The 26,673-nt window shown below is 40.9% G+C and overlaps 1 protein-coding gene across 1 annotated transcript in view; it reads left to right on the top strand.

The window, feature by feature from the left end:
* The window catches only part of oca2 (oculocutaneous albinism II), a 315,932-nt gene that overhangs the window by 249,394 nt on the left and 39,865 nt on the right, over positions 1–26,673 (top strand). Inside the window, exons 22-23 of the mRNA XM_060918405.1 lie at positions 1,545–1,638; positions 11,818–11,911. Coding sequence (XP_060774388.1) covers positions 1,545–1,638; positions 11,818–11,911 — 188 coding nt within the window. The remainder of the gene's footprint in view (positions 1–1,544; positions 1,639–11,817; positions 11,912–26,673) is intronic.

Genomic DNA, 26,673 nt, shown 5'->3' with positions numbered 1-26,673 from the left:
TGGTAGAACGACTTGTGTGCTTAGGGTCGTTGTCTTGCTGCATGACCCACCTTCTCTTGAGATTCAGTTCATGGACAGATGTCCTGAGATTTTCCTTTAGAATTCGCTGGTATAATTCAGAATTCATTGCTCCATCAATGATGGCAAGCCATTCTGGCCCAGATGCAGCAAAACAGGCCCAAACCATGATACTACCACCATCATGTTTCACAGATGGGATAAGGTTCTTATGCTGGAATGCAGTGTTTTCCTTCCTTCAAACATAACACTTTTCATTGAAACCAAAAATGTCTATTTTGGTCTCATCTGTCCACAAAACATTTTTCCAATAGCCTTCTGGCTTGTCCACATGAGCTTTAGCAAACTGCAGATGAGCAGCAATGTTCTTTTTGGAGAGCAGTGGCTTTCTCCTTGCAACTGTCATTCACACCCTTGCTGTTCAGTGTTCTCCTGATGGTGGGCTCATGAACATTAGTATTAGCCAATGTGAGAGAGGCCTTCAGTTGCTTAGAAGTTACTCTAGGGTCCTTTGTGACCTCACTGACTATTACATGCCTTCTCTTGGAGTGATCTTTGTTGGTTGACCACTCCTGGGGAGGGTAACAATGGTCTTGAATTTCCTCCATTTGTACACAATCTGTCTGACTGTGGATTGGTGGAGTCCAAACTCTTTAGAGATGGTTTTGTCACCTTTTCCAGCCTGATGAGCATCAACAACGCTTTTTCTGAGGTCCTCAGAAATCTCTTTTGTTCGTGCCATGATACACTTCCACAAACATGTGCTGTGAAGATCAGACTTTGATAGATCCCTGTTCTTTAAATAAAACAGGGTGCCCACTCACACCTGATTGTCATCCCATTGGTTGAAAACACCTGACTCTAATTTCACCTTCAAATTAACTGCTAATCCTAGAGGTTCACATACTTTTGCCACTCTTAGATATGTAATATTGGATCATTTTCCTCAGTAAATAAATGACGAAGTGTAATATTTTTGTCTCATTTGTTTAACTGGGTTCTCTTTATCTACTTTTAGGACTTGTGTGAAAATGTGATGATGTTTTAGATCATATTTATGCAGAAATATAGAAAATTCTAAAGGGTTAACAAACTTTCAAGCACCACTGTATGTCTCGAGCTGAGACGGTGTCATTGTATGTGGCTCCAAACGAACCGTATTTTCATCTCCATCCAATTTTCTCGATGCTGTGCTTCACGCAATGTCGTAGTTAAGGTGTATAAAAATAGATAAATGCAGTGTTGCTTTTTTATTGATTTTCTTTCCTCCCCTGAGCCGTGCTGTACCGAAATATGACTCAATCTGTTAACAGTCAGGTTCTTGACAGTCAGAAAGCCTTCGAGAGGAAAAAAAAATGCTCAGATGAACAGACAGCATTTTAATGAAGAGCTTAAAGGAAGTGTGTTCTCATAGAAGTCTCCACGAAGTGCACTGAAGCTCATAAAGGGTTTGTTCAGGTTCTGTCTCATTGCCTGTTTTGTGCTGTAAATGAGCTGATTGGTTGTTGGTTTACTGACCGTAACAGATTCCAGTGCTGATCAACCTGAGCCAGGACGACGACGTGAACCTGCCGATGAAGCCGCTCATATTTGCTTTGGCCATGGGAGCATGCTTAGGAGGTGAGTGACGTCTCCAGCATTCTTGGAAAAGAATGCAGTCGTAGCCAAAAGTTTTGAGACTGAGACAAATTCTGGTTTTCACAAAGTTTGCTGCTTCACTGTTTTTAGATCTTTTTGTCAGATGTTTCAATGGCATACTGGAGTACAATTTTAAGCATTTCAGACGTTTCAATCGCTTTTATTGACAAATACGTCAAGTTTCTGCAAAGAGTCAGCATTTACAGTGTTGATCCTTCTTTTTCAAGACTCCTGCAAGTCTCCCTGACACGCTGGAGATCAGCTTCTGAGCCAAATCCTGACTGATGGAAACCCATTCTTGCATAATCAGTGCTTGGAGTTTATCACAAGCTTTGGCTTTTTGTTTGTCCCCCAGATTAAGATCTGGGGAGTTTCCTGGCCATGGACCCAAAATTTCAATGTTTTTTTCCCCGAGCCACTTAGTTATCACTTTTGCCTTGTGACACGGTGTGCCATCATGCTGGAAAAAGTATTGTTCATCACCAACTTGCTCCTGGATAGTTGGAAGAAGTTGCTCTTGGAGGATGTTTTGATACCATTCTTTATTCATGGTAGTGTTCTTGGGCAGAATTGTGAGTGAGCCCACTCCCTTGGATGAGACGCGACCCCAAACATGAATAGTCTCAGGATGCTTCACTGTTGGCATGACACAGGACTCATGGTAGCGTGCACTTTTTCTTCTCCGGACAATCATTTTTCCAGATGTCCCAAACAGTCTGGAGTGGGCTTCATCAGAGAAAATAACTTTTTGCAGGACTTTTGCAGACTGCAGAGGACTGGGGTAAAGCTATTTTCTCTGATGAAGCCCTCTTCAGACTGTTTGGGACATCTGGAAAAATGATTGGCCAGGAAACTCCCCAGGTCTTCATCCCATCGAGAACCTGTGGTCAATCCTCACAAAGCGGGTGGACAAACAAAATCCAAAAATTGTGATAAACTCCAAGCACTGATTATGCATGAATGGGTTGCCATCAGTCAGGATTTGGCCCAGAAGCTGATCTCCAGCGTGCCAGGCAGAATTGCAGGAGTCTTGAAAAAGAAGGGTCAACACTGTAAATATTGACTCTTTGCATAAACTTGATGTATTTGTCAATAAAAGCCTTTGAAACTTATGAAATGCTTAAAATTATACTCCAGTATACCATCGAACCATCTGACAAAAATATCTAAAAACAGTGAAGCAGCAAACTTTGTGAAAACCATAAACTGTGTCAGTCTGAAAACTTTTGGCCACGACTGTAAACCCCAAAAACCTTCATCAGGTTTAAAACGAGACACTTTAAAACTGTAGGCGGAGTCAAAATGAAGAACTTCTTGTGTTATTTCATGATAAATTTGGTAACACTTTCTATAAATCATTATAACACCCTTTTAATTTTCCGTCAGTTGGTGATGCTGTGGTTATAATTTGTTGTAAGCATTTACAGTGGTAATAATGCTGAATAAAGCTCTGACACTTCATTATAATGACACAAGTAACATTATAGAGTTGTACGAGGCATTATTAGAGTTTATAGCAGTGTTTACACAGTTATAATGATTCATGAACATGGGGCGTGTTGGTCTTCGCTCTTATTGGAGATGTAGGACAGAGTGTCTCAGAGGGAGAAGCGTGTAATTCTGTTGTGACTCAAGGGCGTGTGTGTGTGTGTGTGTGTGTGTGTGTGTGTGTGTGTGTGTGTGTGTGTGTGTGTGTGTGAGACAGCACTCTGCTCTAATAGGAGGAGGTGTGTTATTGATTGAGGTGATGCTTTGACAGGAGTTGGGTTCTCCTGCGTGAACGTGTCATATCGAGCTGGGTTTCTACACAACCCAAAAAAAGCACATCCTTATTATGAAGTTGTTTTCAAGTCCCCATGTTCCAGGTCCGAGTCGCCCTGACAGAAATTTCACATGTGAATAATCATACAGTCATACGATTCACATGAGAATTTTACATGTTTAAAAGCATTTATGAATAAATAAAGGAAATTAAATATTTGATTCATTTATTTTCTGTAGAAGTGGATCGTTCCACTGTGCTGTAGAATGGGGGGGGAGGGGGGGGGACCTGCAAGTGTGACATGCTGACAGGAACTTATTTTTTTCATGAGTTTTTAACCCTTTGATGCAAAACATATGCACACCCCTTCTAATGCACAGCATGGGTCAAAAATGACTCGCATTCATTTTCCAGGTTATTTCACGCTGGCTGAGTTTTTCTTTGCTCTATCTTTTGAAATCAATTTATTTTATGATTGAATATTCCAAGTATTCTTTAAATATCTTGTCTTTAATTACCACAAATCATTAATTTAATTTTTTTCTTTCCTACTTTATGAACAAAAATACTTTTTATATTACTACACATGGGTCATCCAAGTGTGATTTAAAATTAAATGTCTTAATACTATAATAATAATTTGTTTCAAGTAATTACTTTAGCAGTGAATGGGGCCAGTTATTTATTTATTAACTATGTAGTTAGCTAAGCCAACTACAATAAAATTAGCTAACTAAAGTAGAATATGTCAACAGCTCATCGACATATCAAAAAACATCAATTTTTTTCTAAGGTAATGTTAGAACAATTGAAAAACATTCCTTCCATGTATTAGATGGGCAAAGGGCGCTGTGCTGAGCTGTGAAATGTCTGACACAAGCACAATTCACAGTTCCCACCAAACGCTGGAGTAAATGCATGCGGGTCGGTTCTGACCCATGTGTGTAAACTTGATGTAGAATTACAAAAGCTGTGCTTGTTCATAACTTAAGAAAGGAAAAATAAAAATGATGATTTGTGCGAAACAAAAACAAGATATTTACTGCATATTTGGAAAAGTAAATGACAAAATGGATTTATTTCAAAAGTATATCATAGAAACACTCAGCCGTACATGAAATAACCTGGAAAATGAACGCAGGTCGTTTTTGACCCATGTTGTGCATTAGAAGGGTAGCGATACAAAAAGGGTTTTTATTCAAAAAGTAAGAAAGGAAAAAATAAAATAAGGATGTATGATGATCAAAAACAAGTGAATTGAGGAATACCTTGAATACTGAATGATAGAATTAATTTATTGCAAAGATATAGAAGATAAAAACTCAGCCGGGTCACTTTTGACCCATGTTTTGCATCAAAGGGTTAAACACAATTCATTTATTTTAATATAATTTTATTCACCCCCCCCCCACACACATGAATATACACAATTCTTTTTTCCTTTCTTCATTTTTTCTTCCATGATTCATTTTTCAGATGTGAATATTTTCCATGATGAATGAGTTCTTAATATGATTACATTTATTCATTTATTTTCACGTGAGTTTTCCCCCACATGACTATTCACTATTGTCACATTTATTTTCACATCGGATTCTTTCACATGATTCACAATTTTCATATTTGATACTTTCATATGATTCACGATTTTCACAAGTGATTCATTTACATGATTCACTACTTTTATATTTGATTCTTTCACATGATTCACTATTTTCATATTTGATTCTTTCACATGATTCACTATTTTCATAAGTGATTCTTTCACATAATTCACTATTTTCATATTTGATTCTTTCACTGGATTAATTTATTTTCACATTGGATTCCTTAACATGATTCACTATTGTCACATCGGATTCTTTATCATGATTCACTATTGTCATATTTGATTCTTTCACATGATTCACTATTTTCATAAGTGATTCTTTCACATGATTCACTATTTTCATATTTGATTCTTTCACATGATTCACTATTTTCACATTTGATTCTTTCACATGATTCACTATTTTCATAAGTGATTCTTTCACATGATTCACTATTTTCATATTTGATTCTTTCACATGATTCACTGTTGTCACATCGGATTCTTTATCATGATTCACTAGTTTTATAAGTGATTATTTCACGATTTACTATTTTCACATTTGATTCTTTCACATAATTTATTTTCACAATGGATTCATTCACAGGACTCATTTATTTTCACTTGTCCTTCTATCACATGATTCCTTAATTTTCACAAAGGATTCTTTCAAAGGATTCATTCACATGATTCATTTATCTTCATATTTGATTCATTCACATAATTCATGTCTTTTCACATGTGATTCTTGTACACAGCTTATTTTTCATGTGTGATTTTATTATTATTATTATTATTATTATTATTATTATTATTATTATTATTATTATTAACCCATGTGATTTTTGCCTATATGATGAATTTATTTTGATCACATAGCATTCACATGATGTCACTCATGATTACTTGCATTCACACGTTCTGGTTTTCTCCCATAATCACTCGTGACATCACGTCTCGTCCAAACCCCAACTCAAGTCCAGAACATAAACAGTACAGAGAGAATCTAGTCTAACCTCTGACAGTAGATCATCCTCTTTTTTACAGTTTAAAATCTGGCGATGTGTTTGGTTTATTTTCACTGGTCAGGTCTTTCAGTTCAGAGCCACGCGCTCTTCATGTCTGATTGACTCAGAGCCTGAGTGGGGATTTTCCCATGCCTCATTTCTGTAAATAACAGATGGAGCTCAGTCTATTTCTCATTTATTTCCAAAATAGCTCCGTGGCCCACAGGTATCGACTAAGAAGCAGCGTGAGCGTGTCGTCTTCATCAGAAAGCAATCGTATCTGAAGTGGAGACAGGAGTATCTCTCTGTCACACACATCACCGAGACAAAACCAAACACTGTTAAAAAAAATAATCATCACCTTAAAGCTGTTTTCCACCACTGAAAGTCATTTCACTGACGTCTGCACGTTTATCCTCGTGAGCACTTCTTCACGGTTTGGAAGAAAATGTTGCAGTAAAATCAGCAGAGAATTCAGCAGGTGTTGATTAATTCTCTGTAACAGCTGCTCTGGCAGTAGTGCAGGTTTATATTAATGCACGCTATCGAATACGTTATGGCTTCCATAGTAACAGCTGGAGATGGTGTGAGGAGACCAACGAAACCTCAAGTATGACATGGATACACATCCGTTATTTATTTTTGCTTCATTCATTCATTTGTTCATTCATCAGCTTCAGAATTAGTCTTTAATCTGAAGTTACTTTAAAAATACAACACTAAGATCACAACTTTCACAAAACTAAACTTTTTTAAATTCACTTTTTCACACAATAGTTCAGACACTGTGATCAAAGATAACGGAAGAAATATGATGGGAAAATGTTAGTGAATAAAGAACACTGACTGATATAAATGTTATAAAATATAATAAACCTTAAAGTATAAATACATATAGCAAAAAAAAAAACAAGCCGAATAAACAATACAGCTGAGTTCCAAAAAATTCAGATCTTTTACAAGTGTAAATCCAAGCTGTTTCTTTTGTAACAGGATCAGAATGATTTCGTTCTTTTTCCTGTCCAATATCCGATCTACCATTTTCCCCTCCGATATCCGATCCACCATTTTCCCCTCCGATATCCGATCCACCATTTTCCCCTCCGATATCCAACCCACCATTTTCCCCTCCGATATCCGATCCACCATTTTCCCCTCCGATATCCGACCCACGTTTTCCCCTCTGATATCCAACCCACCATTTTTCCCTCTGATATCCGACCCATGTTTTCCCCTCTGATATCCAACCCACCATTTTCCCCTCCGATATCCGACCCACGTTTTCCCCTCTGATATCCAACCCACCATTTTCCCCTCCGATATCCGACCCACGTTTTCCCCTCTGATATCCAACCCACCATTTTCCCCTCCGATATCCGACCCATGTTTTCCCCTCTGATATCCAACCCACCATTTTTCCCTCCGATATCTGACCCATGTTTTCCCCTCTGATATCCAACCCACCATTTTCCTCTCTGATATCCAACCCACCATTTTTCCCTCCGATATCCGACCCACGTTTTCCCCTCTGATATCCAACCCACCATTTTTCCCTCTGATATCCGACCCACCTTTCCTCCTCTGATATCTGATCTGACCTGGGTATTGGATCAGCACCGTCTCTACTAACAGTTCACTCACAGAGATGTGTACGGCAGATGCTCCACGTGAACCTGTATGCAATTACTGACATGATTAAATTAACTTAAAGTAAAGAGGTGTTTATTGAACCTTAATGGAAGGCGTCTCCGGCGTCTAGAGGTAAATCTGTAGCTTTAAGTTCTCCGGCATTTTCAGGATGGACGAGTTTATGTTTCTTCATTGCAGTTTCTCGGCAACATGACACGCTGTGTTAGAACATGAACAGAACTAACTTTCATAGAAACATTAACGGCAACTCTAAATGGACAAAAAATATGATGTGTCGTTCTTTAATAGATAATGAATTGTAATGGTTGGCGAGTTGCCATGGAGAAAGAGGAATATGGCCCCGGTCCCGATAACTCTAACTACACCTATAACTCCAACTCTGACTCTCCCTCTGCCTGAATTTAGTTCCAGTCTGGAGCAGAAACACCACAACTATAATCCCCACTATAATATCACTTGGTCCTGACACTCAGGGAAATAAATGCAAGCCACTTAGGAATAGTCCTGGAAGTTTTTTCCAAGTAGTAGCACATTATTCTAGGCCATACTGTATGGCTTGGATTTCAAAACAACCCATGTACACACTCCGGTGGTTCATAAAATACGGATAGGTCACGGATTACGGAAATATAATAAAAAAGGATACAAAATTCGGAGTGGTTACGGATTTTAATATGGATGCTAATAACTCACGGATGCTAATAATTTCTGGATTGGTCACGGAAGTTTCAGTATATTACAGATTGGTTACAGATTTCATACGGATGATGCGTCACGGATACAAAATGAAGAAGTCTTAATTTAAGTCAGTTAAATGCCAAAGTTCATAATTAAAATATCTTACTTGCATTTATATGTTTATTAATTTACTATTAATATTTCATGGAAAATAATCACATATCCGTGAACAAAAGATCCGTACTTTGTATTATATTTTTAATTTTCTGTGAATCCCTATTTTGTAACTTCACGATGCAACAAGGGTGTACAAAGACACCCGGGGAAAAATATCACATGCTCAGACAACGTCACATGGAAACAATGACCTGACTAGTCAGATGTTTTATCGGATCAGGTCCAGGTCTGGAAAAATCGCTCCAGAAGCAAGCTCACCGATACGGATAAACCCAGGACTGGGCTATAGGGATCGTTATTGGTCTGATGTGAGCACCAACCACATAACCGGTAACCTGCAGGGGACCCATTTATTTATAGATATAGATATAGATGTAGTTCCGGTTATTGTGGGATCGGGACTTAAAACACTCTTGAAAGAGGAAAATAATTCAACTAATAATCCACAGAATAAAATCCACCCCCAAGTTATTTACATTAAAAAAAAAAAGTTTTCTTATTGTCTTCATTACCTCGTCCATGACAGAGTCAGCGGGGCGAGGTATTGTAATCAGTGTGGTGTGTGTGTGTGTCTGTTAACAATCTAGTGTCTAGACAGTTGCACCAATTGACTTAAAATTTTCAGGGTAGGTGGGTAATGATCTGTAGATTACCTGATTAAATTTTGGGGGTGATCGGGTCAAGGTCACCAGAAAGGTCAAAATCTTTTTTTTTTTGCGATAAGTTTCTTCAAATTCACCATTTTGACATCAGTCCAAAACCAAAATGTGCGTCTTTCAATTCTGCTTCCAACCATATGCTGTATAATGGGGTAGCTTGGACAGTCTTTGTAGTGGTTGGGGGTTAAAGGTCAGGGGGGTCAAGGTCATTAGTCAAAATAACATATTTTCCATTATAACTCAAAAACGGTTGCTGATAGTCAAGTCAAGTTTATTTGTATCGCGCTTTTAACAATAAACATTGTCGCAAAGCAGCTTTACAGAATTTGAATGACTTAAAACATGAGCTAATTTTATCCCTAATCTATCCCCAATGATGAAGCCTGTGGCGACGGTGGCAAGGAAAAGCTCCCTCAGACGACATGAGGAAGAAACCTCGAGAGGAACCAGACTCAAAAGGGAACCCATCCTCATTTGGGCAACAACAGACAACATGACTATAACATTAACAGTTTTAACATGAAGTCAGTTTCGTTGATGTTATAAACTCTTCACTGATGGAAACTTGAGTGCAAAACTGTTCATGACAACTGCAGTCCTAAAGTTAGCAAGTCAACTGTAGTCCTCAGCCATAAAAGCATTACTGTAAGAGTCCAGAGTGTCTTCCAGGTATAACCCTCAACTGTCCTCATGGGGCCGTCCTTCACAGGAGCGATGCGATAAAACTCCGACCAGACACAGGGCACCAGGATGGATCAAGCAGGTCCGAGGGGCAGAAGAGGCCAGCATCTCAATCCCAGGACCAACATGTAACTCAGAGGGACAAATTGGGGAGGGGGGGGAGAAAACACAGGTTGTTAGGTATGCCCTAAAAATGACAAGTATTAAATCTGTGTGGTAGGCTCGCAGAGACGAGAGTCTTTACATCAGGCATAACACACAACAATGGCATGTTAATATGGTAAAAAATATCATGACCTGCTCTGGCTGGATGCTTGATTGGGTGATGGGAGCACACTCCTCAGCAATGATGACATGCAGATGGGACCCTTAGGGCTGGCCAAGACAATTCAGTTACATTTCACCGGGTCTGGGACATGTGACAGAATGTCTGACGGCCGATTCCCTGCAGGCTATGATAGCCAGTCGAGGTCTCCACCCTCTCCACCAAAAGATTTCCTGTTGACTCCATGTAACTCAGAGGGACAGATTTGGGGGGGGGGGGGAGAAAACGCAGGTTGTTAGGTATACCCAATGTCACCTGAATAAGTAGGAACAGTATACATATTGCACTGAGTACAAGCAGGGACTCCGGCAACTAACTATGACAGCATAACTAAAAGGGGAGAGCCAGAAGGTAACACAGGCATGAGGGAGCCCCGGGACATAAAGCAGCAGCCACTACACCGTCAACAAACTCGAGTGAGCAAGCGAGTGGGGACTGACAGCATCCATACATCCCAGTTTACCAAAACACTCTGTCTGAGGATCCTCCATATCTACTCCTTTACCTCATAAACACCATTAACACAAGGCTTGACTAAACAGATATATTTTCAGCCGAGACTTAAACACTGAGACTGTGCCTGATTCCCGAACACTACTTGGAAGGCTGTTCCATAACTGTGGGGCTTTGTAAGAAAAGGCTCCGCCCCCTGATGTAGCCTTCACTATACGAGGTACCAGCAGATAGCCTGCACCTTTTGATCTAAGTAGGCGTGGCGGGTCATAGAGGAGCAGAAGTTCACTCAGGTACTGTGGTGCGAGACCATTTAGTGCTTTAAAGGTCAATAGTAGTATTTTATAATCAATACGAAATTTGATTGGGAGCCAATGCAGTGTGGATAAGACAGGGGTGATGGGGTCATATTTTCTAGTTCTAGTAAGGACTCTTGCTGCTGCATTTTGAACTAACTGGAGCTTGTTTATGCACTTATTGGAACATCCAGACAGTAAGGCATTACAATAATCCAACCTGGAGGTAACGAAAGCATGGACTAGTTTTTCCACGTCATGTAGCGACATTAAATTTCTTATCTTTGCAATATTTCTGAGATGAAAGAAAGCTACCCAGATACCCAGATGTTTACTATTATGAACATATAGGAACTCCCATATGGCCTTTCATTTGGCACCATGATCTTTGACCTTGAGTGACCTTGAAAGGCCAAACTCAAGGTCATGGATTTTCAGAGGGCTGTAACTTGAAAACGGTTGATGGTAGACAGATATTTACCATTACCAACTTATAGGAAGTGCCATATGGGCTTCCATTTGGCACCATGACCTTTGACCTTGAGTGACCTTGAAAGGCCAAACTCAAGGTCATGGATTTTCATAGGACTATAACCTGACAGCTGATGATTGTGAAATATTACCATCATCAACATATCGGTATAAAATACGTGCTGCCGGGTGAGGTTTGCTTTGCCTGGAAACACTTGTTTGGGAATTGAATTGGGATGAAGGTGCGATGTTGAACACCACTCATATCCTAATTATTATTTAATTAATTCCAGTGAGGATTCAGTAGCACTGTTGTATAAAGTAATCATCATTGTTTTGTTTGTTTGTTTGTTTGTTTATTGATTGATTGATTGATTGATTGATTGATTGATTGATTGATTGATTGATTTACAGGTAACGGGACACTGATTGGTGCGTCAGCAAACGTCGTGTGTGCTGGAATCGCAGAACAGCATGGATACGGATTTTCTTTCATGGAGTTCTTCAGGTATTGACATTGAAACCTTTTCTGTATTGTGTATTTCGATGTATTTAGATCGATGCTGAATGTTTTAAGGGATCCCACAGCTTTCATTAGTCTTTTTTTTCCCATTGACATCCTGACACTTTGTTGACACTGAAACAGGACCTGGTTGTACATTTCACTCACCTTCTCAGCACACGGTTCTGCAGAGAACGAGAGGAATGCTGTAAATCATGATGCTGAAAAAGAAATTCATGCCAATCAGCTCTAACTCAGGATGTACGGTATATCAGCCAGAAAAATACACATGAAAAGCCTCTCAGTCTGCCTGTGATTGTGCGACGTGACAGATCTGGTGTCAGAGTGGGAGTCTTGTGATTGAGACTCCATGTTTGAATCCAAATCAATAAATACTTTTGAATGTTAAGAGGGATAGATAGATAGATAGATAGATAGATAGATAGATAGATAGATAGATAGATAGATAGATAGATAGATAGATAAAGAAATAAATAAAACCAGCTGATTAGCTCTTGAGAAAGTGTTCCTGAGAGGCTGGCGGAGATATTCACCATCTCATCTCGTATGGAGCTTTATTTTTGTTGGGTTTTTTGGCTCCCTGTGAGCTGCCACCTGCTTGATGAGAGTACATTCTGAGCGAATGGCGAAGCATCCCGATGTCTGGCACTTTCCCAGCTGGAAGCACAGCAGTGGTCAATAGTGAAAAGGAGAATCTGAATGCCTGTCTGATTGAGCTGTAAAAATCCCATGATGGGAGAATGTGCTGTGTGTGTGTGTGCTGAATTAGAAGGAAGACTCAAGTAACCTGGGCTATAGCTGGGTAATTATGTAAGGAATAAACCAATGTGTGTGCTGCTGTTGCCCCCCTGACACCACAACCACACCCCTGGAATAAACTGCTTTATTCCTCTGATACCCCAGCCATGTTTTTAAAGCTGTACTACCTTTCAGATTTTTCAAGTGTAGGTAATAAAAATAATTTTCCCCGACACCCAATTATTTTTGTTTAGTGACTGAAAACTACTGAATTCGAATCACAGACTTCCAATTTTAGTTTTTTTTTATAGAACAATTAATGAATTTATCTCCACATGGCCCTAAATTCTCCGTTATTTTTTCCTGCTTCACCATGACCCAATACAAGATACTACGTCATGCATCACGTGGTGGGCTTTCCCCGTTCACGCAAGGCATTGTGGGATACAAATTTGAAACAGGAGAGAAAAATGGAGGACGTGAGTGTGCGAATGAAATGTGAAAAAGCGACTACAGTAACGGAAAGAAAGCGAGAAGAAAAGATGTTGTTATATAGGAAGGAAAGGAAACGCAGAACCAAAATAATAAATATCGGCTCTCAGCGAGCACCTCGGTGTGATCAGCTGTTCGTTTAGCGACAGAATGATGGAATTGTCAGTGCAGGCTCAAAGGGAAACCTGTAGATGGCAGTAATGCAGCACTGTGGATGCCAGCTGCTGTAAAACCCAAAAGAAGAAGAAGAAGGTAAACCTGCACATGTGCACACGGACTTCCTCTGTCTGCTTGACTGCGCCAAGCGAGCGATTTCATGCACATTATTTGCTTTAATCACCTCAAATTAAATAACTTCCCAGCCACAGAATGGCCTGATATTTTGTGAGATATTACAGAAATAAACAGATATCACAATCACCACATTTCAGAGGGAACTAAATTTCACCGATTTTATGAAATCGAAAGGCCGTCTCGCTTTAATTATTAAAGAATTGCTTTCGTGACAAACATTTCTAAAATAGAACTTTTTGGTTTAAATGAGAAGTGTTATGTTTGGAGAAAGGAAAACACTGCATTCCAGCATAAGAATCTTATCCCATCTGTGAAACATGGTGGTGGTAGTATCATGGTTTGGGCCTGTTTTGCTGCATCTGGGCCAGGACGGCTTGCCATCATTGATGGAACAATGAATTCTGAATTATACCAGTGAATTCTAAAGGAAAATGTCAGGACATCTGTCCATGAACTGAATCTCAAGAGAAGGTGGGTCATGCAGCAAGACAACGACCCTAAGCACACAAGTCGTTCTACCAAAGAATGGTTAAAGAAGAATAAAGTTAATGTTTTGGAATGGCCAAGTCAAAGTCCTGACCTTAATCCAATGGAAATGTTGTGGAAGGACCTGAAGCGAGCAGTTCATGTGAGGAAACCCACCAACATCCCAGAGTTGAAGCTGTTCTGTACGGAGGAACGGGCTAAAATTCCTCCAAGCCGGTGTGCAGGACTGATCAACAGTTACCGCAAACGTTTAGTTGCAGTTATTGCTGCACAAGGGGGTCACACCAGATACTGAAAGCAAACGGTCACATACTTTTGCCACTCACAGATATGTAATATTGGATCATTTTCCTCAATAAATAAATGACCAAGTATAATATTTTTGTCTCATTTGTTTAACTGGGTTCTCTTTATCTACTTTTAGGACTTGTGTGAAAATCTGATGATGTTTTAGGTCATATTTATGCAGAAATATAGAAAATTCTAAAGGGTTCACAAACTTTCAAGCACCACTGTAAGAGAATATAAATTTTATCCATCCCTCAGTGGGGAAATTTACATGTTACAGCAGCTCACAAACAGAAAAAGAGTCAGGGATAAACAGTAACAAAAATAGAGTGCAAATAAAAGTATTTAAAAAATCTATAGGGAAAAATATATATCTATGTATAAAAGTAAAAGCAAGTTAAAAAAAGTAAAAACATGGGCTATGTTATGTAATATACACAACAAAATAAGAATCGAGCTTCAACTGAAGTAGAAATATTGCATTAATAAAATACTGGCATCTGAAATAGAAATAGAAATATTGCATCAGGTAGTGAATGTTATTACACAACACAACATAAATAATGAGGCTGGAATGTGTGTGTAAAGTAACCAAAAATGACAAAAAAACCCCAAAAAAACAAAAAAAAAAACCCATACACACCACAGGCTATGGACATCATTGTACACAACAATTACAGTATAAGAGTGAGATTATAATAAGAAACTACTTGCAAATGGAAAGGATATTGTACTAAATAGTAATATTATCGCACAGCATAGGTAGATGATGGGGGCCGGCACGGTGGTGTAGTGGTTAGGGCTGTCGCCTCACAGAAAGAAGGTCCGGGTTCGAGCGCCATGGCCGGCGAGGGCCTTTCTGTGCGGAGTTTGCATGTTCTCCCCGTGTCCGCGTGGGTTTCCTCCGGGTGCTCCGGTTTCCCCCACAGTCCAAAGACATGCAGGTTAGGTTAACTGGTGACTCTAAATTGAGCGTAGGTGTGAATGTGAGTGTGAATGGTTGTCTGTGTCTATGTGTCAGCCCTGTGATGACCTGGCGACTTGTCCAGGGTGAACCCCGCCTTTTGCCCGTAGTCAGCTGGGATAGGATCCAGCCCGCCTGCAACCCTGTAGAACAGGATAAAGCGGCTAGAGATGATGAGATGAGATGAGATGAGATGAGATGAGATGAGATGAGATGAGATGAGGTAGATGATGGTGATGAGATGTGAATAAAGTGATCAAAAGTGACTAAAAGGTGATAGTAACATTGAAAAACAGTGCTACATTACACCAGGCTGTTGTTGAAGAGTCTGGCAGCAGTTGGGATGAAGGACCTGCCATAGCGTTCCTTCTTGTACCGTGAGTGCAGCAGTCTGCTGCTGAAAAACATCGAGTGAGCGACAGTTCTGTGGGCGGAAACAAACGCTTTAGGTCATGACCAAGTTATAAGGGGGTTGAGGCCAACTCAAAATCAAGTTCAGATAATGGTGGGACTGAGTCAAGATTGAGAGAGAAAACCATCAAAACCTTTCCAAAGCCAACCTTTGACTTCAACTAGCTGGCTTCATTTGTGCATTGTGCCCATAAGTAGGTAGATGGGCTAATGGTTAGAGACGCAACTTTGGGACCAAACGGTCACCGATTTGGTTCCCTGGACCAGTAGGAATGGTTGAAGTGCCCTTGAGCAAGGCGCCTAATCCCTGGCTGCTCCCCAGGCTGCTCTGGGTATGTTGTATGTCGCTCTGGAGCTAAATGCTTGTAATGTAATATAATGTAAAGTAACGTAACATCTGAGGACTTGAGCATCTCCTGAACTTCAAAACAATGGAAAATTGTGGGAAAAGTGATTTGTGAATCCAAACAAAATACATCAGAGGAATTTACAAACCTTTCACGAAGTGATCACTGCAAACTCATTCGTGAGTGCTCTTCAACTCAGCTCCCTTCCATCACAGTGAAAGGTTCAAGAGCCTTTGCTATTTCACCTTTTTTATCACTTCAAGAGGAACCTGGAAGAAACTTTTATCAATTTCACGGTTCGTTTGATTTGACCAGCCCAAAAACAAAATGAGCATAGGGCAACCCAGCAATTGTACTCTACTAAAAATTAGCTTCAACTTGGAAAAATAAATAAATAAATAAATAAATAAATAAATAAATAAAAATTGCGGTCCACTAGATGGTGCTTCACGGCCCATTAATGGTTGAGAACATGGTACACCTCGAGGTGTTACATGCTGAAAGTAAATTCTTTATTTTACATTATAAACCATGGATTCATGGTGGAAAATAGCTAGTGATTGCTTAAACTATGTTTAGCTAACAGGTTAGTGTGGATTATTTATTATTTTATAACTGGTTTTCTTACATGATAGCTAAAAAATATGATGGAAAAGAACATTTAGTCTAATTAAGGTTTTAATATTTTGATTACACACAGCAAAATCACGTTGTATTTCCTTCATTGCAGAGATACTCAATAAAGCCTGGAATTCACTTTTGGTCCATTTGTCCATTTTTGTTTCACTTGTAACACTAATGTTAAGATGCTGTTTACACGGCTAATGTTCTACACTGATCTGTTACTAGTCTGTGCTGCTGAGGATCAGCATGCCCAGGCTCCCGCCTTTGCCTGCCACCTGGCTCCCAACGCACCTGAACCTGGTGCCTGTCCTTGCGGATGGTGAGCCCACATGGTGGCAGCTTCATGTAATTTCTTCGGGCTGTGCACAGCCGGGCCCCATGGGCCAAAGCCCAACCATCAGACGCTCGTCGGTGAACTCCCCTCCCAGATCTGGCTCCAGGAGGAGGCCCTGGTTTCCTGCTCCCAGGTGAGGTGCTGCAGCTCCTTTTTTGCTGTTTCATCAGGGTGTTGAATCGCTCTTAGTCTGGCCCCTCCCCTGGAACCAATTTGTCTTGGGAGACCCTACCAGGGGCTACCAGGGGCCCCGACAACACAGCTCCCAGGATCACTGGGAAACCCAAACCCCTCCACCACATTAATGTGGCGATTCTTCAGACAGGTTCTACACAGATTTTAAAAATGGCAGTCGTCGTTGGCTTGTGTTCGACCAATCAACATACATTTACATCACTCATGGTTCCTCTTGTGCTGGGAGAGGATCAGCATGCCCAGGCTCCCGTCTTTGCCTGCCACCCGGCTCCCAACGCACCTGAACCTGGTGCCTGTCCTTGCGGATGGTGAGCCCATATGGTGGCAGCTTCATGTAATTTCTTCGGGCTGTGCACAGCCGGGCCCCATGGGCCAAAGCCCAACCATCAGACGCTCGTCGGTGAACTCCCCTCCCAGATCTGGCTCCAGGAGGAGGCCCTGGTTTCCTGCTCCTGGGTGAGGTGCTGCAGCTCCTTTTTTGCTGTTTCATCAGGGTGTTGAATCGTTCTTAGTCTGGCCCCTCCCCTGGAACCAATTTGTCTTGGGAGACCCTACCAGGGGCTAATGCCCCCGACAACACAGCTCCCAGGATCACTGGGAAACCCAAACCCCTCCACAACATTAATGTGGCGATTCTTCAGACGGGTTCTACACAGATTTTAAAAAATGGCAGTCGTCGGTGGCTTGTGTTCGACCAATCAACATACATTTACATCACTCATGGTTCCTCTTGTGCTGGGAGAGAACCTACTCTGATGTCGGATGTAAAAAAAGTCCCTCAAAGCAGTGTTCTAAGACCAACGATCATCCTCAATAATTTGATTTTTACTTTACACTCTTTCCTCCTTAAACCTCTGTATATTACACTGACACTTACTCCAAATCACTTCCCAATTAGGAGACGTTTTACTGCACCGTTCTCTTTTTAACACCCAAACCCCATCAGACATTTCAGTGAAATTTATTTCAAATCAATTCCTGCTTACCATCTTTTTTTGCACCAAAATATTGAGCTAGTGTTTAGTTTTTCAGCAGCATGTGTACCCGATTAATAGCGGCAAAGTTTTATTATAGTTTACCACAAGTTGCTCTCTGTAGAACTTCATGGCTTTACACGAGTCGAGTCTTGACCCATCACCTCCTGACGCATAGGATGTCCATCATCTCTTTTGTTCTTGTGTCCGAGTCCCAATTTATTTCCTTGGCTGTCGTTTGTTCTTGTTTTTCTTCATGCTGATGCACTTTTCATCGCAGAGTGACGACCTCGAGATTTAAAAAAAGCACTCACAGATGACAGGGTCCAGAAAGTCCAGACAGGAAGTCAAAGTTCACTCAAACACATTGTGAACAGCAGCATTATACTGTACAACATCTGTACATCTAAACCGCTGATGTTAATAAATGCTGTTGTGAGGTGTTCAGTGCTGACCCCAGCGTCTCTGTGCTTCTGACTCCTGAAAAATCCACATTTCCACATTTCTGATGATCACAGATACGGCGATACCATTGGGGTTTTTTCAGTCCGTGTTTCTTGGTGGTACCAAAAATGAGTAAATAAAATACTTTGGATTATTCAAATCAATCAGACACGTCATCAGGCAGTTTATTTAGCTCTGTTTACATTTGGACAGTTTAAATAACATCAGTATTTGGCTAATCTGTCTGTCGTCCGTCCATCATCCACTGTTCAGTTAAATCATATCTCCTCCATCAGTTCTCCACGGATTTCTGTTCCGATTGTTTTGTTAGAAAGAACTCATCACTCTGCACAAAACTTGATCAATGCTTTGTCAAATTTTTTGCTAACGAGTTACTAATTAGGCCAAACTAATGAATTTTCCAGGCCTCTCACTAGAATTGTACGGTATCTCCTCTCTCATTTCTCAGCTGATTCCAGTTCTGATCGATGTTTTGGGTCGATCTTCCCTCGAGGAACAAAACTTGGTCATTAGTGTGTGTGCGCTTGCCAAAGCCAAGCACACTATTGTCCTCCTTAAGTTTACTTATTCTGCCTTATTCCGACACGTTTTTTGGATCCACTACTCCTTCTAGGGCGTTCGAGATAGAGACACTGTTCCAACTCTGAGACGTCTGGCCCGAAGTGGTGTAGTGTGCTTGTATACAGCTTTTGGATCAACGCGCCCGTTCTCTTGTTCTTGTCGTTTTTCTTTTGTTTTTTTCCCATAGAGAATGAATAGGGCTCATTAATCGAATCGTCCTACTTTGACACGCTTCATCGCAGATGCACCAAACCTCACGTGATACTTCAGGCCAACTCCTCCGACACATACATGCAATCGGTTCTGACTCGCACTCGTATTTTTCCTTTCTTTTTGCTCATCCCTTTTTCCTCCATAGGCTTGCATTGATTTTTGGCCCCATTGAAAATGAATGGTGTTTCAGGAGAAAAACTTTCACTCTCCATCAATTTTTTTAACCAAGTGACCAAACTTCAAGAAACTTTACTTGATGCCTCAGGCCAAGTCCCCGCACAGATCCATCCACTCATCTGAGACCTGCACTCATCTTTTCCTTGGTTTTCACGCATCCCTTTTTCCTCCATAGGCTTCCATTGATTTTTGGCCCCATTCAAATGAATGGAGTTTTGCTCAGTAACACTTCACCACACATCCACCAAACCTCATACGGCACCTCAGGCCAAATCACCATCACACACATGATATCGGTTCTGACCCGCACTCAGCTTTCTCTCGCCTTTCATCCGTCCATTTTTTCTCCATTTTGCCACTAATCAATGGAAGCTTGACTGAGTCGTTCCTCCCTTCCCCCATAGGTGATGATGCATTTGGCAAGGATCTGCTCATCTGAGACTTTGACAGCAAATCAACTTCAACTCAATAGCCACTTTATTAGGAATACTTACACGCACACACGATAGCAATTAGCATATAAGCATTAATGTGTTACCATGCCAACTGTTAACATGTTACCCATTATGATATCATGCCTGCTGTTAGCTCACGAGTTGTTAGCATGTTCACCATTAGCATGTTATCATAAGAGCTGTTAACATGTTAGGATTAGCATGGTAGCATGCAGAGTTCACATGTTTGCTATTAGCGAGTTGGCCTGAGCATTTTAGCATGCTAACTGTTAGCACATTAGCTGTTAGCATGTCACCATCAGCGTGTTAGCATGCTAAAAGTTAACATACTAGCCATTAGCATGTTAGCATGATAGCTGTCAGCATAGCTTTAAAGTGTTAGAATTTTAACAAATAGCATGTTAATCATTAGCATGTTAGAATGCTAGCTGTTAGCATGCTATCTTTTAGCATGTTAGCATTAACATGTTAACATGCTAGCTTTTAGCATGTTAGCATGCTAGTTGTTAGCATGTTGGCATTAGCATGTTGGCATGCTAGCTTTTAGCATGCTAGCATGCTAGCTGTTCTGCTACAGCTCAGCAAGCACACTTTGCATTTTCTCTGCGGAAATGCAGTCTAGTTTATTTTGCTTGTTGATTTTCCTACAACTTTGTTTATTTTCAGTTAAATCCTATCTCTTCCCTCAGTTCTTAATGGATTTCCATTCCAATTGTTTTATTTGAAAGAACTCGACCTTCTGCACAACACTTGGTCATTGTATTGTAAATTTTTTGCGAACAAATTAGTCATTAGGCCATTTAACACATTTTCTTCTGACTAGAATTGTATCTCCTCTCTCATTTATCATGTGAATTCAGTTCTGATCGATGTTTTGGTCATCATGGTTGTTGTGATGGCAGGCCAAATGAGCTCCTACGCCCTTGATGTTCTGGTTTAAATGACTTATAGATTGTGTGTGTTCATGTGCTTATACCACTTCCTAGACATTAGCAAGTTGATTTGAATAAAAATTAAGTGCATGAGCAAGCTACATTATTTACCCAGGGGTGGAAAATATTTGAGTAACTGTACTTCATTACAATTCTTACTATACTTTACTAAGGTGCTTCAATGATTGAATACGTCTACTTAATTACATTTCCAAGGGAATAAAGTGTACATTGTCCTCCTTGTATTTTTATTTAGACCTTTAAAATTATTTTTTTTTTACAACAAATTGGGCTAAATTTTAGGAAAAAGGTTGCAGATGGAAAAAGCAAGCTTTTTTTGAGATTTAGTTTATAAGTAAATCAACAGTCACTGTGATCTTGTTTCAAAGGAAGTCATCGGAATAAAATGTGATCATTTTTGGAAAAACGTACTGTAGTTAGGCTACGGCTATCAAACAGCAAATAAGTGCAGACAGTTTGTCTAATATATATATTAGTCAGTGCCTAAAATCAGAGCTCCTGATGAGTTTATGAGCAAAATATTTCTAAGGGCACAGAATCTCCCTGAATGTAATAATAATATTACAGCACCATGAATGAACCATCGAATTTTGTCATGTCGTGTTTTTCACCTCAGTAAATCACTGCATTGTCTTGTGACAGTGAGACCAATAATGAGATTCACATCGCAGTTGCGATACATATTTATTCCTTTCTTTGCGCCAGAAACACCACCAGCACATTTATTATGGTGCAACTCTGCTGGGTGCCTGGGGGACAGCAGTGAACCAGTGCTTTCACTTTACACCACTACCGTAGAGTTACCATCCAATATCACACTCCATATGTCACACAGCTGTCTGGTTTCATCTCTCACATCCACACAGCACCATTAGGACTAATCCCCATGCACCTGTTCCTGATTAGAGCTCAGTCACAGCACAGACATTTATATAAGGACTCTGAGTAACACACAGACTTTGTGAAAGCCTTGTATTTTGTGCCTCTTTTCTGGTTTTGACCCTGTTTGTGTTTTTGGACTGTGAGTATTGGATCCCTCTGATATCCTGTCTGTGCCTCACTCCACCACTGCCTGGTTTTCCATTCGGCCTCCATTTGTCTCCATTTTGGATCTGTTTACTCACGTGTTTTCAATAAAACTCTTCCTGTGATTACATCCATCTAATGCCCCTTTACACGACACAAACTGTCACCTGGCCAACAAGTGAGTGGACTAATAAAACTGTTTTAATTCATTTTTTATGAAACTGTCGTGAATATTTTCTGTAAAATGTGTTAGTAAACAAATAATCCCATGTTATTTTTTACAAAGTAAATTAAAAATAAGTGCTGGATAAAAACCCATCTATCTTATGGAAACAAACATACAGATTTCGTTGTCTGGTGGTCGAGTGTTTCTGAGATACGCTGCCTTGCACTTATGATCAGGTTCCCTGTAGTGGGACATGGATGTTGTTCATATGTAAGGTCGTGAAAGCCATCAAAAATCAGGCTGATGCATTATCATATTCTCTTAAGTATGGTGCTCCGCTATGACATATATAAAAATAGAAATAAGGGAAAAGAGGGATCATGAAGTGGATAATACCCATAGCAAGCAATCATAATAGAAATGTGTGTGCACCATGGTGATCTTGAGAAAAGAAAAAAGAAAAAAAAAGCCTGAACCCCACTTTTTCCCCGTTGTCTAAAATGGAAATTTGGTCTTGTTTCAGGTCTGATAGTGCAAGATGTTGTTGGGGTTTAAGATTTTGTCAAAACCTGGCAACCCTGTTCTCATGCTACACAGTGTAGTTAGCACTATAGCTATCAGTGTGTGTGTGTGTGTGTGTGTGTGTGTGTGTGTGTGTGTGTGTGTTAGGATGTGGATAATCCACCAGACTGCAGTGTGGAGCGTGAGGAAGCGTGCCCTCGGCTCTACCTCAGGGAAATAGTTCAATGTGCTAAAGTAAGCATGAACTCCATCTAATTAGAAAAAGCTTCTTGAGCTCAATTTTGCAAATTTGCTATCGATGAATCCCAACTCAATATCCACATGTACAATCATGTAGAATTTCAGCTAAATTGGCCCCAGCGTTGGTTGCAACGGTGGCTGGATGGCTATGACTTCCTAAGGGAATTTTTTTTGTGTGTGTGTTCTTTATTTAGATGCACTTGGAAAAACAAAAAATGGAGCCAGCAGATGCTGAGATAATTGTGCATTCATCATTAACCTCCCTCTCAGTCTTGTCCCCTCAATTACAGAGCAGGAAACCCATGCTGTGGTTATTGGTGGCGTTTAGACTGTAAGCTTAAAGAAAATAATGCAGTGCATCAAAAACGGAGCTGAATTTATGCTTGACCTCTCAATGGAGGTTTGTGATAAATAATAACTGGTTCTTAAGGGGAGACCATAACAGGCTCTTGTTGGTGTATAATTGGGAAATGTTGGCATGGAGTTCAGAAGAACGAGGCCTTGGTCAGGATGCAGTGATGGTGTGTGGGATAGTGGACTGGGGTCAGAAGAAACAACCTGCTGAAGAAGAGACATGGCTGTTGTATGAGTGAATAGGGACAAGAAACTGTCAGCTATTATTATTATTATTATTATTTTGAGATTCTCTCCAGCTCTTTGGTGTTCTAGCTGGGTGCATTGTTTTACATTTCAGCTCCTATCCGCAGCTTAGAGACGCAACACCTTCCTGAGGATGTGTGCTGTTCCTAACAAGGACGACATCTGTGCACTACTAACAAGAGTCATCAGGAGATGACATATCCCCCACATGAAACCCCTCTGCAAATTTTCCTAAGTTGCCATGGAAATACGGAAAAAATAAAAATAACAGAAATCCCAAAATGTCAAAAGGCACAACTCCTCTAGTCACTTAACATAACGGTCAGGTTTCATGAAAAAATTCCTAATAGTTTTTGAGTTTCCGGAAACTAAAATGTTTACAGATGGACAGACAGACGGACAGAGCGATAGTTATATCCCCCTGCATTATATGCTGGGGGGATAATAATGTCAGGTATTCCTAAGTATTCTTGCATTTCTTCAGATCTTTTGACACAGTCCCAAGAGCGCCAATCACCCTCAGCACAACCACTACCTCTATCTCTACCTGGTGTATCCTTCGTAATTCAAATGTCAAGTCCTGGTACCTCTCAATCTTCCAGTTCTCAGTCATCCAGCACTGCCACATCAACCATCATCCGTTTGTGTTGCTCTTTCAGCACCAGCGTGATGTCTGGGCAGTTGTCTGTCAGTGATGATGGTACTATCCCACATCAACTTAACCTGCTCGTTTTCAACCACAGCCATAGGCTTATGGTCGTACCACTTCTCCCCACACTTCAGTCCATACTTCTTACATAGCTCCTAATCCACCCTCAGCGCAACCTTGTCACGGTGCCATCAGAATTATCAGAATCAGAAGCCCTTTATTGTCACTAGTCACATGTACCAGTGAAATTAGCCGTCAACCTGTCCGTACATATACAACATACAATTGACATAGGGTAGACAGGACAGGAAGACAGGGATAAAGATAAAAAGGAAACACAACATGAGGAGACATAAGGGAAAAAAGAACACCCCCCCCACTATGCTCCTGTCAGGAGTACAGTGTGGGAACATTAAAAAAACCTTTGCATAAGCACAACTACAACACAGGTAGGCGGCACGGTGGTGTAGTGGTTAGCGCTGTCACCTCACAGCAAGAAGGTCCGGGTTCGAGCCCCGTGGCCGGCGAGGGCCTTTCTGTGCGGAGTTTGCATGTTCTCCCCGTGTCCGTGTGGGTTTCCTCCGGGTGCTCCGGTTTCCCCCACAGTCCAAAGACATGCAGGTTAGGTTAACTGGTGACTCTAAATTGAGCGTAGGTGTGAATGTGAGTGTGAATGGTTGTCTGTGTCCATGTGTCAGCCCTGTGATGACCTGGTGACTTGTCCAGGGTGTACCCCGCCTTTCACCCGTAGTCAGCTGGGATAGGCTCCAGCTTGCCTGCGACCCTGTAGAAGGATAAAGCGGCTAGAGATAATGAGAGATGATGATGAGACAACACAGGTACACTTTAAACACGGGACTTGGGGGGGGGAATCAGGGGTAAGGGGGAGGGGGGTAAAGGGAGGAGGTAATCCAGCGCAAGCAAGCAGCCGTCCGCTCCTGCAGCCATGAAGGCGCTGGTCACGCACCCACTTGTCACACTGGGGGTAAAAATGGCGACCGCGGAGAGTTGGAGAGGAATTTGAAAAATGAGAGTGTCTCCCGGCATTGACATTCAGGGGGAAATGTTTTCTCAGCAACGGCATAAAACAAGGCCAGTTCTGTCTCAGGGCACCGAATGTCGATAAGATATGAATTGTTTGGTCTTTCCAGATGCAGTCTTTGCACGTCCTCACCGCTCATCCATATCTGTCCATTCTGTCCATTCTATTCAAATTGAGCTCCGAAAAACGTATTCCTTGCAAAGCTGAAAGCTGCTCCGAGATAACAACAACGAGATAAAACATCGGTACTCCTTCTGTGCAAGCTTAGTGCAACCACTGACTTAAATGCTACACACTCTCCGAAGTCTCTCCACACACCCTACACAAGGGAGATTCAACTGCTTTGTCAATGTTGCACTTGACTGAGTTAGTCCTCAAGGCCTGTTCTTGAGCTGCACAGATCATTCCTTCTGTTTCCTTTTTCAGGAATCCATTCCATAAGCACCTCTAGGATTCGTCCACTGTGATTTCCTCTATGTCCTGCACAAATGCCCCATGTAGTCGCTTCTCCTTCCAATCTTTGGTCTTCTCTTTGTACACCCTATCTCAGTTTCCACAAGCACCTTCTCTGCAAATGCAGCCTGTAGCATCCATTCCTTACTTTTTTTGTAGGCAACCATACAAAGACTTAGTCTCATGCTCCACACACTCTACACACTGATCAACCCCCTACCTCCCACCTTCCTTGGTAAATATAGCCTTGCTACATTGCTCCTTGTGTGGAGACTCCCATGTCTTGATGAGACAGAATTTTTCACGTCTTCCTATCCAAATTCGCCAGCTCTTCCTTTGTCCACTCAACAACACCTGCACCATACCTCACTACCGCAACTGCACAAGAATTTATACCCGTTACCAGATTCTCTCTCCATTAAGCTTGGATCGGCATAACTTCTTAACTCGTCTAACATACTCCTCCCCGATCTTTGTCTTCATTTTCATGTTCAATGTTCCTTCTAACTGCATCATCCTAAGGTACTTATATCCTCCATCCTCTACCTTCTGTATCTTAGTACCATCTGGAAGAGCTATTCCCATGCCGTCAAGCTGCCATCTCTTCCTCATGTCCAACACAGCACACTTATCTAACCTGAAGGCCATTCTGATATCTTGTGAGAAGATTCTCACAGTCTGTATCAGAGAATCCAGTTGGTCCTTATTTGCACCGTACAACCTTCTTCTTCTTCTTCTTCTTTAATTTTTGTCATACACGACTGGCAATAAAATTGTCATTCATTCATTCTTTCATTCATTCATCACATATAAATAGGCAGGCCATACACACACACACGCATTAAAATAATAATAATAGTCTTTAATTTAGCTTTTTATGCCTCCGCCACCGTAAGGTGCAGGAGGCATTATGTTTTCGGGTTGTCCGTGCGTCCGTCTGTGCATGCGTGCGTCCGTCCGTGCGTCCGTCCCGAAACCTTGTGAACGCGATATCTCAAAGGCTAATGAAAGGAATTTCACCAAACTTCACCATTTGTGTGCTTTGGGACAAACATGAACTGATTAGATTTTGAGATCA

This window comes from Neoarius graeffei, chromosome 4 (assembly GCF_027579695.1).
Source record: "Neoarius graeffei isolate fNeoGra1 chromosome 4, fNeoGra1.pri, whole genome shotgun sequence".
In the NCBI taxonomy this organism is placed as follows: domain Eukaryota; kingdom Metazoa; phylum Chordata; class Actinopteri; order Siluriformes; family Ariidae; genus Neoarius; species Neoarius graeffei.
This window is presented reverse-complemented; position numbering and strand designations above follow the sequence as displayed.